General features: G+C 36.3%; 3 protein-coding genes across 3 annotated transcripts; 2 read left to right on the top strand and 1 right to left on the bottom strand.

Moving 5' to 3' along the window:
* Window positions 1,384-5,499, bottom strand: LOC18611304 (zinc finger CCCH domain-containing protein 49). The gene is made up of 5 exons (XM_007047498.2): window positions 5,348-5,499; window positions 4,782-4,950; window positions 3,675-3,944; window positions 3,219-3,442; window positions 1,384-2,468 (listed from the first exon to the last, which is right to left on the bottom strand). The coding sequence occupies exons 2-5, from the start codon at window positions 4,884-4,886 to the stop codon at window positions 1,580-1,582; spliced, it is 1,488 nt and encodes a 495-aa protein (XP_007047560.2). The 5' UTR covers window positions 4,887-4,950; window positions 5,348-5,499; the 3' UTR covers window positions 1,384-1,579.
* LOC18611303 lies at window positions 5,675-9,368 on the top strand. Its single transcript, XM_018120613.1, has 10 exons — window positions 5,675-5,812; window positions 6,089-6,308; window positions 6,496-6,653; window positions 6,760-6,905; window positions 7,014-7,076; window positions 7,221-7,313; window positions 7,910-8,071; window positions 8,189-8,295; window positions 8,448-8,617; window positions 8,733-9,368. The coding sequence occupies exons 1-10, from the start codon at window positions 5,707-5,709 to the stop codon at window positions 8,996-8,998; spliced, it is 1,491 nt and encodes a 496-aa protein (XP_017976102.1). The 5' UTR covers window positions 5,675-5,706; the 3' UTR covers window positions 8,999-9,368.
* Window positions 10,589-12,288, top strand: LOC18611302 (cysteine-rich and transmembrane domain-containing protein A). Its single transcript, XM_018114301.1, has 3 exons — window positions 10,589-11,117; window positions 11,253-11,379; window positions 12,050-12,288. Exons 1-3 carry the CDS (start codon window positions 11,066-11,068, stop codon window positions 12,093-12,095), a joined length of 225 nt encoding a protein of 74 aa, XP_017969790.1. The 5' UTR covers window positions 10,589-11,065; the 3' UTR covers window positions 12,096-12,288.

Genomic DNA, 12,288 nt, shown 5'->3' with positions numbered 1-12,288 from the left:
TCTCACTCTCTGCCAGACGTGGTTGCTTTCAAGTACAGTTTGCAAACTGAGGAAGAGAGACTGGGGAGTGTCCCATTTCTAATGCAAAGAAACATTTTGCTTGTGGTTGCAGTGCTTTTACTTCAATTCCATAATTGATACGTTAAATTTACACTTAAAATTTAATCATCCACTTAACGAGTAATAAATGATATGTTAAATTAAAATTATTCATTTCCAAATTGTAGTGTAATTTTGATATTATTAATAGAATGACGCATGCGATCAGAAATCATATTTTTATTATTAAAATATGAAGTTAATATTCAATCTACTGTCTATACGTTGTGCGAAAATGAACATATCATGACAAGATTTGAAAAAAGTAAAAAACGAAAAATACATTAAGTGAGAAGAAGGTGTTGAAAAGTAAATTAAAATAATGCTGTTGATTATATGCATGAATCCATCGTACCATTTGCAAACAAAAAAAAAAGGGAAAAAATCATAGCATGAAGGAGTGGTAAAAGGAATGGAGATTTTACAGTAGAATCCACCAACGAGTGGTAGTGCGATCCCCACTTAGATGGCTTTTTTAATTAAAACCCGTCCAATGTTGTTTTGTTTGATAGTTTGAAACTTTGAATAATTGATCAATCATAAAACTTTCTTTTCCCCTTCTTTTGGTTACATTCTCCCCTTTAATGGGATCTCAGGAGATGTTTTTTGTCTACCAGAATTCGTTTTGGGGGTTGCATTTAGGAGTAGGATTTGCTTTTTACTAGTTTTTATGCTCTGTCAAGAATATTGTGTTGAACATTGATATTGGTCGGATTGGTCATCACCACGTGTGCCTTGCTTTGCTTTTGCTGTTGCTTTACAGCCCTATACTGTATTTAGATTTTGGAGTCAGCAGCTGCAGCAGGGATATTAATTTGAATGGCTGTGTTATTGACAAGTGGAAGAAATCAATTGGCAATTCCTCTGACAAATCGACAATTCAACTTTCTAATTATTGGTTGGACAGTTTTAACATTTTTCATTCATGATTTTGTAAACTCCTCCAAGGACTGAATTTCTTCAAGTTTAAGCCTAATCTGAAGGTAGCTCAAGTCTTACGGTATCACATTCTGGCCTTGCTGTCATTTTTGGGCAGTTTCAAAGGAAAACTAGTGCAGTGGACGCCTCCAATTTGCTTGGTGGACACTAATAACCTGCCGCAATCAATACTTCACTGTAGGAGACGATGGCATTAATTAGCTTTTTCAACACAGTTTTCTTTTATCGATTCCTTCTCAACAATTTTCAGCTGGAGATCCTAATCTTCGCTGCTGATGTATCGCATAATTTCGAAAGTCTTATCTGCTTTTCTCTATGTTGAACAAGATGATATCAAGAAAGCTCTTAAAATAGATCACCACGCAACCAGGATTCACTAATCATAAACTGATGAACGCAAGTATAACCCACAAGATGAGAAAATTGATTGCTGTTAAGTACTACAGACAAAGCAAAGAAGATTTTGAACTCAAATAAAAACAAATTTGGGGGTTAACAAGTTACATTCTTACATTAGCAAAAACTACAATATCAGAAACCTTCACTGATGAGATGATCCAGATGCATCAGCAGATGGCCCTGGAACCGGAGGTGCAGAACCTGATGAAGAAGACACTGGTGGTGTGCTTGTTGAAGGTCCACTCACAGGAGGTGGAGGCCTTGGTGGCCCAGAATGCTGATATTGCTGAGTTGCTGGTGGAGCCTGAGGTGGAGGCATTGCCGGATGATATGGATACTGCTGATAAGGTGGCATTGGTTGCATGTACCCATATGGTGGATAAAGCTGATGAGGATATTGCCCAGGCGGTGGTGGCATAGCTTGATAGGGATAATGTTGCCCTTGTTGCGGTTTTTCTGATCCAGATTTGTTCTCCCCATCATGAGATGGAACCAGGGCACCCATCCTTTGAGGATCCATTGATGGATAAAAGGCTCTATCCAGCTGAGGTGGAGGTGGGATATTGAAATACTGCATAGGTTGGGGTTGGTCCTGCACGCCAGGCCCAGATGGCTGAAATTGGTTCTGCTGCTGAGATATTACAGCCCGGGGCAACATTCCACTATGAGCCACTGCTACCTGCTGCATGCCTCCCTCTGAGGTTTCTGACTCCGGTCTTGGTGCCTGGGGCTTACCCCACATAAGCTTCAGCCTGAGACCCTTTATGACTAGCTTGTTAGAAAGCTCTTCTGCAGCCTTCTCAGCTCCTTCTCTGGTTGTGTAAGTTACAAAGGCACATGCTTTGTCAAGCACCATCTTTATCGTTTCGATTTCACCATGGGCATAAAAATTGTCCCTTAAATCTTGCTCTGTAACCCTTTTATCAAGGCCGCCCACGTAAAGGGTTTTAATGCCCTCATCCTCAGGAGGTTCCAAAGAAGGCATTTCACCAGCCTTGTTGAGTAGCTTTAGTGCCACAGGATCATTCACCCTGCAGATATTTAGGAGAAAAGTAGCAGCAAAAAGTTAATCACAATATTAGAAATTTTCGTGCATAAACATCTATCTGCTTAGGTAAGCAATAGGTTTGTTGCAATAAATGTTAAGTTTGTCAATGTATTGTAGTATTATCATTCATATAGACAAACATTAAAATGCTAAAAATATAAAAAACACATAAAGACAGAATAGGTAATGGGTATGAACATGTCCCCACGACCTCCCTCTCCCTACTCAAACACATTTGATAATTCACACACATGCACACACAAATGGGAGGGAGAAAGAACATGTGCTGTTGAAAGACAAAGAAAAATGAAGTTCATGACATGACCACTCTAACACTGACCGAAAAAGTACCCTTTAAGGATTAATACCTAATTACCACTAGAATGAAGTATCTTCCAATCAATACTCATCTTTGAGCACTTTTACCAAGTAAAAGAAATGAAGAAATCAAGAAAACATTTTCAAACAGAGAGTGACGTGAAGCAATAAGTAGTATTAATCACTAATTAGGAGCTACACCTAACTCAGCAGAAAAGGCACTGTTCAATGTTCATAATAAGATGGCCAGCCCCTTTTTTCTTATATGATAAGCCTTTTTGTTTACCAACATATTACTTCTTTAGCAGCCTTTTTGTTTACCTACATCATCAATGCAGTAAATATTACCATGCTTAGGACAAAGTTCCACTCAATTTTTCATAGTTAGCAAAATATCAAACAAAATTGCGCTTACCCATAGTAACGGTCTTTTATATTTTGCTGTGACAACTCCCCAGTTACTGGCATCTCATGCCTATAAGGGCACTCAGCACCTCTTGTACATTCACCCCGCACATAGAAACTGCAAATATGTGCTCGGTTTCTTTTGTAGTATGGTGTTGTTCTCTGAAGCTTCAGAATAGTGTCATTTGGCCGTACCTTCCCATATGAGGATTCGTAATCTAAACCAGCTCTGGCCTGCAAACAATAAATTTACTTAATGCATGATAGAAATGCAAAGAATCTTTACAGCAAGTTTGCAATGTCAATTGCTTTAGTGATTCCAATGATAACTAGACGCTTGCATGGTAAAAAGTAAACAGTTCACTCATAAGTTGCTTGTAAAATTTCATAAAAGGTGCACTTTAAATAGAATTACTTTCTTCATAAATGATATTAAAAGATAGCTGTTAAGTATGAAGATACATACCCTGCGGTCATGCTCCTCAGCAAAATACTCTCTATTCACATCACTCTTTGGAATGGCATCATTGGAATTTAAACTAAGAGCAGTATCCCGAACTTGAACTGGCAATCCATATTCAAGGTCTAGAAGGCAGACTTGACAAACATTTTTCAACTTACTGCATGTCTGACAAACCTCAGTTTTCTTATACCTTGCATCACGACCAGGCCTCCACCTAAAGACCGTAAATGGTCTTGTACAAATCTTGCACTCCTTATCATAATCTGCTTTGGTCTGCAGAGTGAAGTGTACAGAAACTCAGGAGAGTAATACAGAGAAACTTTCATTATTGAAGGAACAAAACAAAATTAAATTATCAAAAGAATCTCCATAGTGAATATATAGTAATTACACCATTGTCTAAACAACTTTATCTTCATAAACTTTCTTGCCGCTTGTGACGATGCAGGATTTGCGAACCAATGTAATAGCAAAATGAAAATGTTGCCTTTTGTCTAGAAACAACATGCATGAGTTGCGAAAATTTCAAATATGTTCATTTAGTATTACTAATGCCTATATGGCAGTGTAAACATCTTATTATGCCATATAGTGCATATTAATTTGACAAAATCTATTTTATTTTTAACTAAGGTCTAGAAGTTAAAATAACCATCCTAAGTTTTCCTAGGAAAAAAATTGCAAGAGACACACACATTCAAATGACCTGCTCGCTTAGACTCAAATTTGATTACCTATGTCCAACCACCCACAATTTCCTTGGAAAAATTTTTGGTTTACTTATTTTAGATTGACTCAACAAAAGATGCTCAACCAAATTTTAGAAAGTTTTTCTGTAGTTCATAACTCTGCTCACATCCTCATACATAATAATTAACATTTATGCAGATATGACTAGAAGCAAAACCCAAAACCATAATAAAAGTTAAAATCTATAGCAAAACTACCTAATATTTCCGTACATTTCAAACTTACGGTATAGTTACAGTAACCATGGCTTTACAATTCCCACATAAAATTAAAATTTCAAATTCCACACAAACAGCAGTGGGAGAGTGTGTGTCTGTGCGAGAGAGAGTGAGAAAGTATTAAAGGGATCAGAATAAATACCATTCGAACATATGGATTGTCACCAAGGCATGATTCACAAATGATAGGGAAGTCGGAGCGTTCCCAACCATCTGCCTCGTGATCTCTTAACAATCTGTGTGCCATTATAAACTTTGCACTAGGTCGTGTAGCTATTCACAGCCTACGATTTGCACTCAATACTTAGCTCCTAATGCAAGTGAAAGACAAGAATGCTATATCAAAATCTGATCAACTGAATTCGCAGACATTATGGAAGCCATCAAAACCAATTTACGTAACAAACGAAAGAGAAATACAGGACCTTTAGCAGATCTTTTTTACTATAACATTTATTATTATAAAAAATTTAAAAATTCATTCAATTACTGTTAACCTACCAAAATAAGAAAAACAAAATCATATCAAACTATTTCAATAAAGTTCCAAAAATTTTAATTCGTTTTTCCCTTCCTTCCTATACACCTGATTAAATTAAAATCATTTAATTGATGGAGACCAAATCCAATAAGAAAATCACGCAAAAAGAAATAGGGGAAACAGTTTAAAAGAAGAACAAAAGTTGAAAGAGGAAGACCAGAATGTACCTGAGCCGCGACGAATACAGTGAAATTGGCGCTAGTGGAGCCGGCGGTTCAAACTCAACGGTGGAAGCGATCGGTAGGTCGAAGCGAGAGCTTTCGCGAGCCGCCTTGACAAAGGGACAGGAGAATTGCTTTGGCTCTTGCTTTTTGCTTTTTTTTTTTTCCTGTCTAATATGTTTCGAAATTGCGCGTTTGGGCTCAAAGTGGGCCCAGTATAAATCCAACCTTAAACCGTCATTGGAAGGTCGGTGGATCTGCTTCCTTAAGCCCAAATGTATTAAAAAACCCCCCTGGAAATAGCAGAAATACCCTCCTTATAAACTTGTATTTTCAAAACATTGTCTCCCAACCCAGGAAAAACAATGGATACCGGGAAACCGGTCCGGAGCTCCGCTTGGCTTCTCGGTCTCATCTTCATCACTTTTTCAACGTTTTCCTCCATTGCCTTTTCCGACGAACCTTCTTTGGGTAATTCTTCTCCCTTCTTTTTCTTCCCTTTTTGTATGTTTATGTTACCGCTCTACACTCTAAAACTTAGGGTTTTCTTTTCCCATTTAGCAATTGAAGAGTTAAATTTTGATGGATTTAATACAATTTTGACGAAATTAATAAGAAAGGAATTGTTCAAGTATCTTTTCAATTTAGTTAGTTTGATTTTTTGTTAAATTGCTCATAATAATGACTTATTAATGGAAAAATGTTAAATTTTGATTATTTGGTTGCGGTTTTTGTTTGTTTTTGCAGTTTTTGGGGAGTTTAACAAGATATTGCAGTTAACCCCTGGCCTGCAAGTGGAGAAGTCTCCTGGTTTAAAGCCAGGAACTAGAGTTTTTTGTGAAAGAGTTCACATTGATGGTTTGTCTAGGTTTAGGAATCTCAAGAAGTTTGCTCACTCAGTAAAGGTGAAGGTTTCACAAGGTAATTCCAGCACACGCAGAACGAATGTTGAAGTTTGCTTTCATAGGTAAGTTGTTTGGCATAAATACGTTGTTGAATTAAGCTTTAATTTCATTAAGAAACAGGCTCAGTATTTTTGCTATTGTGCAATATCAACTTAGAAGGATTCTTTGGGTTGAAAACTAACAAAATTTGAACTGTAATTCCAATTGTGAAGCAATTTTTGCTTTATGACTGCTATCTTTGTTTTCTAGGAATGCTTCACTTGGGATAGGGATGTGCCCTCAAGCCAACTGGGAGAAGGTTTCTAGGGGTATATGGGTTAATTCCATGTCCCCTTTTGACCACAAGCTCTTAGATATTCGGATGACCAGTTCATCTCTGGAGACCCTTGAGGTGTCCATTCAAGAGGGTACGTTTGTGATCACTTCTATCCCTGTTGCTTTATGTCTGACAATTGAAACTTGTTTATCTACACTGTTCTTTTGTTCATTTATCTGTTCTTTTTGACTTTGCAGAATTTTTCCTGTATCGCGTAATATTTTTAATATTGGGCATTGTGTTGTTGAGTTCGGCATCTACTTTAAGCCAGTCATTGGTTTTTTACTATGGCAGTGCCATGGCAGTTGGGGTCATCCTCGTGGTATTGATAGTCCTGTTTCAGGTAAGTAACTCCATTGATAAATTACTCGAAACTTCTTCAAGTTCTCTACCTGATGTTGTCTGTCGTGCTATCTATTTCTGATTTGCTTAATATTCTAATGTTCGATAGGGAATGAAGCTTCTCCCAACTGGTCGGAAAAACTCACTTGCAATTTTTATATATTCATCTACGGTGGGTATAAACTGTACAACTGAGGTGTCCTTTTTCTAGTTGCTTTTCTGTTAATGTGTGTATGTGCATTTGCATTGCATGCATATGCAAGTATGCCTGTGTTCTCTTTAAATTCTTCTCACACATAATTTGTTCAATGTTTAGGTTGGTTTGGGATCTATGCTTCTCCACTATTTGCCACGATTGTTGCATTCAATACTTTCAGAGATGGGAATCAGTGAAGATATGTATAATCCTGTATGTAAGTTATCCTGTAAATATTTTGGTCACATGCTTCATGTCTCTCTATGATGCAGAGCATAACCTCTAGAATGTTTCAGCTATTGTTGTTATCAAATACTATGCTCATGTTGGATGAGACATTGTAAATTTGATTGAGTAACAAGTGAACCATGAATGATGGAACTTGGTAGCGAACTCAACAGATTTCTTTGATGTTGCCTGTCAAACCAAAACTATTGTTCATATGATATTATTGCTTAAAATGAATTGGTAAAATCAAGTGTAGAATTGCTAGTATTGTGTTCTGTTAAGGATTCGTTTATATTGAACTCTTCCTGTTTCCGACACTTTCATGGTTTTCTGATTTCTTCATTTTTATATTAGAATTTCTACTTATGCTCGATTTATAACTTGGTTCCCACTTCCCAGATTAGAATAGGCTTTCTTGCTTCGTTTTAACTTGGAATTGGTTGCTGTTCAATGTTACATGTCACAGTAGTATTTGTGGTTTAATGGTTTAAACTTGTATCATTGTATGTAGTAACTGGTGATAAGCTTTGCAAATTATTTCCTCGTAATAAACTGAACTGCTTTCTATATCTAAATTTCAGTTGGCTATATTTCTGCTGGGTTTTGTTGTTCTGGCTGGAGCTTGGTTGGGCTTCTGGGTTGTCCGCAAACTTGTCCTGACAGAAGATGGGTCAATTGACATAAGCACATCTCAGTTTGTTGCTTGGTCCATCCGGATATTGGCTCTCATTATGATCCTTCAGGTTTTTACACTTACCCAATCTCTGAAAATTTCTTGTATTCAATAAAAGTCTCCCTCACCAATGGTTAATTATAGCTTCATTCTTTGTTAAAAATGTAATTAACTCTTATGTTTGCAGAGTTCTGTGGATCCCCTCCTTGTAGCAGTGGCATTATTATCTGGAGTACTGCTTTCGCCAGTATTGCGTAAAATCACGAGATTGAGATTCTTACGTCGTGTGTACAAGTATGTTTTCTTTTTCTTTTCTTTATTTTCATGAGGCTCAATCATTTGTATCATTATAAAATTCTTCTTGGATTTCATCTTTTATATATGCTTGTTCCTTTTTTATTGCCATTAGATGTCATTACATAACATTATGTGGACTACTTCTGCAGGAAGCTGTTCAAATTAGTCAAAAACATTGGAAGAAATACTCAACTTCCTGATTTATCACCAGATCGATATTCTCATGATGAATATATATACAAAAGGCCTAAAGACTCTAATTTCCTTAAGCGGCAGTCCAAACACTTTCCCCTGGCTTCTTGCAATACTTCCGTACAAGGTTTGGTTGATATCTTTGATCCTTCTATTACTGAATAGATTAAGAAAAGCTTGGTCTTTTGTCCATTGACCATGTCAGAAAGTCTCTAATGTATTCTTGGATGTGACTCCTTCAGGTATTACCAAGTCATCTCCTAGTCAGCTGTCAGAATCAGACTCTTACCTTTCCACCTTTCACGACACTCCAGAGAGGAGGCAATTTTCGAAAAGTGAGTGGGAGAAGTTCACAAGAGAAACCACAAAAAAAGCTGTTGAAGAACTTGTTTCTTCACCCGATTTCAGCAAATGGGCAATCGCCAATGCTGAGAGGATCACTGTAACACCTAGCAAAAGTTCTGCTAGCAGTTCTGCCCATCGTCGCCGGTGGTTCCTTTGGTTTTAAGTCGCTAATTATCCATTGTAGATTCAAGGCACTGCAGTTGAAAGATTCTGGGAAATTCAAAACTAACATTCGGCATTACAGGTTTGATTAGCCCATGTTTTGGGATGAATGAGAATGGTTCCAATGCTGTACTATGTACAGTATAATTCATGTGCAAAGTTTTCTGTTAGATCTAGGGACTAAACAATGTATTATTTTCCTAAAACTCCAGCAATACTTATCTGATACAATAACTCTCTCTCTCTCTCTCAAGTCATTAGGTGCCAATTCTAGGTGATGTAACTCAATCCGTTGTTGTTATGAACTTGTAGATTTCGATATTTGCCATTTCAAACGATGTCGAATTGAGTTAAAAGGCATTTTATCCCAAGTTGCATTTTAAACAATTATATCATAAAAACAGAAAAAGGAGCAAAGCCATGAATGAGACAAGATCCTATCGATGAAAACTTAAGAAGCTTTTAATTAGGCTTTATTCTTAGCCAGAACCTTTTTATTTCCAAAAGAGAAAAGGGGGAGACTCTTGGGTAAATTTGCAGAGAATGCCGTTTCATCATTATGTAAGTTTGACTAAGGCAGGAGTAGTGGCCCCCTCTCTTGTTTGAATTCAGAAATCGCCTTCTCAAAGTTGGACAAGCAAGCGTGGAGTTGGGATGGATAAACAGGGTAAGTGGGAGCAAGGTTTCAAACTCAGTTGATTATTGATTTAAAAAGTTGAAACCCAGTAAGGTTAAAGTCAAAAAAGTGCCTATCAAATAAAGAAAAGAAATCACTTCAAATGTTCAATACTATCAATAAATAAAATGTTATTACTGTATTAATAAATAAATTTAAAAATTTTTTAAATGTTTTATTTTTATATATTTATAAAGCGATACTCTGTAATTAAGCTATTTATACATTTACAAAACTAATCACTTTTGTAATTAAGTGATAATATATAAATATTATGCATTAATCGTGTATAAATATAAGCTTAATATTTTAATATAACCATTTTGGATATAAAATGAGTGTAATGAACTAAGTTAATATGTGGTTGATAAGTAATAAGTTTTATGAAATTAAAGGAACTATAATTATCTTTTTTTAAGTCAAAATATACTTTTTGTTTTTCGATTTCATTAACAAGGTGCCAACTATATTAAACACAATTTTTTATCTTGCATTTTCTATCTCTTTGTTCATTTAATTATACCCACATTAAAAAACTAAAAGAAAATTTTCAAATCACTTTAAATACTAATAAACGTCATTAAGTAAACTAGTACAAGAAAAAAAAAGCCAATTTATTTTTGTGTTTCAACAAAAATCCAAATGAAAATTGAATTATTAAAGCTAAAGAGAGAAATATGATGCATAAAAATTTGAAATATACAGCCAAAATGGCAAAATGTGAATTTCACTTTCACATCAAATCATGCAACGGACGGATAAACTTTACCTAATGGATCGTGATGTAAAATGTATATGCCTCGACAAGGCATTTTAACTTTTGAACTGCTCCCATGCTCCCTCTGCTCCGCTGGACTGCAAAGCAATAAATAATTGCCTCAAAAACTAATTGGAAAATATCTTTTATAATTTTCCTTCTTTTTTTTTTTAAGAAGGCTTGGCTTGATTTAAAGCGGCTACCTGGGTAGGCGGCTCCACTCTAGAATTGGAATAAAAGTAGAACGGAGCTCTAGGTGGAACTGGAAACCACGTTTCAAATGTACGTTGAACTGTGAAAGATTCCATGTCCTTTACTTAATGGGTTCGATCTTTATCTTTTCTTCCTCATTAAAAACTGGAAAAGCCGTGTTTGTATTGGTGCCCTGAAGAGTGAAGAGTCGGTTTGGCATCTCTCGTCATCAGAAACTTCTTTTAGGCTTCCTCAGGCTTACGCTTCTACCGACTTATCAGTTACCTATAAGATCATCCCCGATCCTCAAAGAAGTCCAGGGTTGGTTTTGTTGTTTTGATCGGAGTCTTTCTTTTCTTTTGATCAGAAGAAAAAAATAACGATCTCGAAACCAAGAACTCTGTTGAGAAAGAAAAGACTTTGAAGAAGGAAAAAGAGCGAAGATGAGTTACTACAATCAGCAGCAGCCTCCTGTTGGCGTTCCTCCTCCTCAAGGTATGTGTTTAACTCTGATTTTGATAAGGTTCTTGGTTTTTGGTTTTCTTTCGGAAGGTTGAAAACCATTTTAGCAAGGTATCTTTTCTGATGGGGCTTTTTGTTAATGTTGTTATTATTATTATGGATTTGCAGGGTATCCTCCAAAGGATGCATATCCACCGCCAGCGTACCCAGTTGAAGCTTACCCCTACCCGCCTCCACAGTACGCAGCACCTCCGCCAAGGCAGCAGCAGCAGGAAACCGGTTTTCTTGAAGGATGGTAAAGATTCTTCTCTGTCCCTTTTACATCTTTCAAGAATCCATTCAAACTAGTATTGTTAATAATTCCATTTGGTTCCATCACAAAAAACAAAACAAATCCATGTTCGGTTCACACGATATATCTGCATATAGACTATTGATTATATATATGATGATGAGGAGAAACTATGGTTTTCCAGGAATCCAGGGCTTTGTGATGGTGGGCTTTGTCTAAATCTAAACACAATCTTTTTTTATTCAACTGAAATATATGTGGATTTTGATTTTTTATTTGGTTTGAGAATTCTGTTCCTTTTCAAAATATAAAATCTAAAATTTTTGAATAGTTAAAAGTTAAATCAAAGGGTAAGAGGTCTTGATCATTTTCCCCCAGTGAGCCTTGGTTTCCTGCATCAGGGTTTCAGTCTTTTGCTCCATGCAAACGGCTATCAATTAGTTCTCAGTGTCACTGTCACGGATGTCGACGGATGTACTGACATTGTCAAGCTTAGCCGGTTTAAGGCTAAATTGAAACTCATTCATACGTGTTAGGTAACCAGGGAAGACAACCTTCTCTCAGATTGAATTGGATTCTCATAAGTTGGTTACATTTAAGTGTTAGAGATTTGTTGCAAAAGCCAAATTGAGTGAGCATGCGTTTTTGACATGATCTTCTGTTGTTTATGCAGCTTAGCAGCGCTCTGCTGTTGTTGCCTTCTGGATGCTTGCTTCTAAGGAGAATGAAGAGATGGGCTTTGGTTATTTGTCCATTTTTAAGTAGATTCAATTAAGGGTACTTTTATCCAATGTCTATGGATTTTATTTACTTGGTTTTTTTAATGTATAACGTGAAGATTTATTCTACTTAACTCTGTCAGAACATCTCAGTTTCTTATTCAATTTCGTGATTCCTTTAGTTATTCATGAA

Source organism: Theobroma cacao, chromosome 1 (genome assembly GCF_000208745.1).
Source record: "Theobroma cacao cultivar B97-61/B2 chromosome 1, Criollo_cocoa_genome_V2, whole genome shotgun sequence".
NCBI classification, from domain to species: Eukaryota; Viridiplantae; Streptophyta; class Magnoliopsida; order Malvales; family Malvaceae; genus Theobroma; species Theobroma cacao.
This window is presented reverse-complemented; position numbering and strand designations above follow the sequence as displayed.

What these genes read in the sequence shown, in the direction of transcription:
- LOC18611303 (XM_018120613.1), top strand. Translation starts at nt 5,707, where the DNA reads ATGGATACCGGGAAACCGGTCCGGAGCTCCGCTTGGCTTCTCGGTCTC. An exon ending in GTTGAAGTTTGCTTTCATAG is followed by an intron (nt 6,309 to 6,495) that starts GTAAGTTGTTTG and finishes TTTGTTTTCTAG; the next exon opens with GAATGCTTCACTTGGGATAG. An exon ending in TGAGGTGTCCATTCAAGAGG is followed by an intron (nt 6,654 to 6,759) that starts GTACGTTTGTGA and finishes TTGACTTTGCAG; the next exon opens with AATTTTTCCTGTATCGCGTA.
- LOC18611302 (XM_018114301.1), top strand. Translation starts at nt 11,066, where the DNA reads ATGAGTTACTACAATCAGCAGCAGCCTCCTGTTGGCGTTCCTCCTCCT. An exon ending in TGGCGTTCCTCCTCCTCAAG is followed by an intron (nt 11,118 to 11,252) that starts GTATGTGTTTAA and finishes ATGGATTTGCAG; the next exon opens with GGTATCCTCCAAAGGATGCA. An exon ending in ACCGGTTTTCTTGAAGGATG is followed by an intron (nt 11,380 to 12,049) that starts GTAAAGATTCTT and finishes TTGTTTATGCAG; the next exon opens with CTTAGCAGCGCTCTGCTGTT.
- LOC18611304 (XM_007047498.2), bottom strand. Translation starts at nt 4,886, where the DNA reads ATGGCACACAGATTGTTAAGAGATCACGAGGCAGATGGTTGGGAACGC. An exon ending in ACAATCCATATGTTCGAATG is followed by an intron (nt 3,945 to 4,781) that starts GTATTTATTCTG and finishes TTCACTCTGCAG; the next exon opens with ACCAAAGCAGATTATGATAA. An exon ending in ATAAAAGACCGTTACTATGG is followed by an intron (nt 2,469 to 3,218) that starts GTAAGCGCAATT and finishes AAATATCTGCAG; the next exon opens with GGTGAATGATCCTGTGGCAC.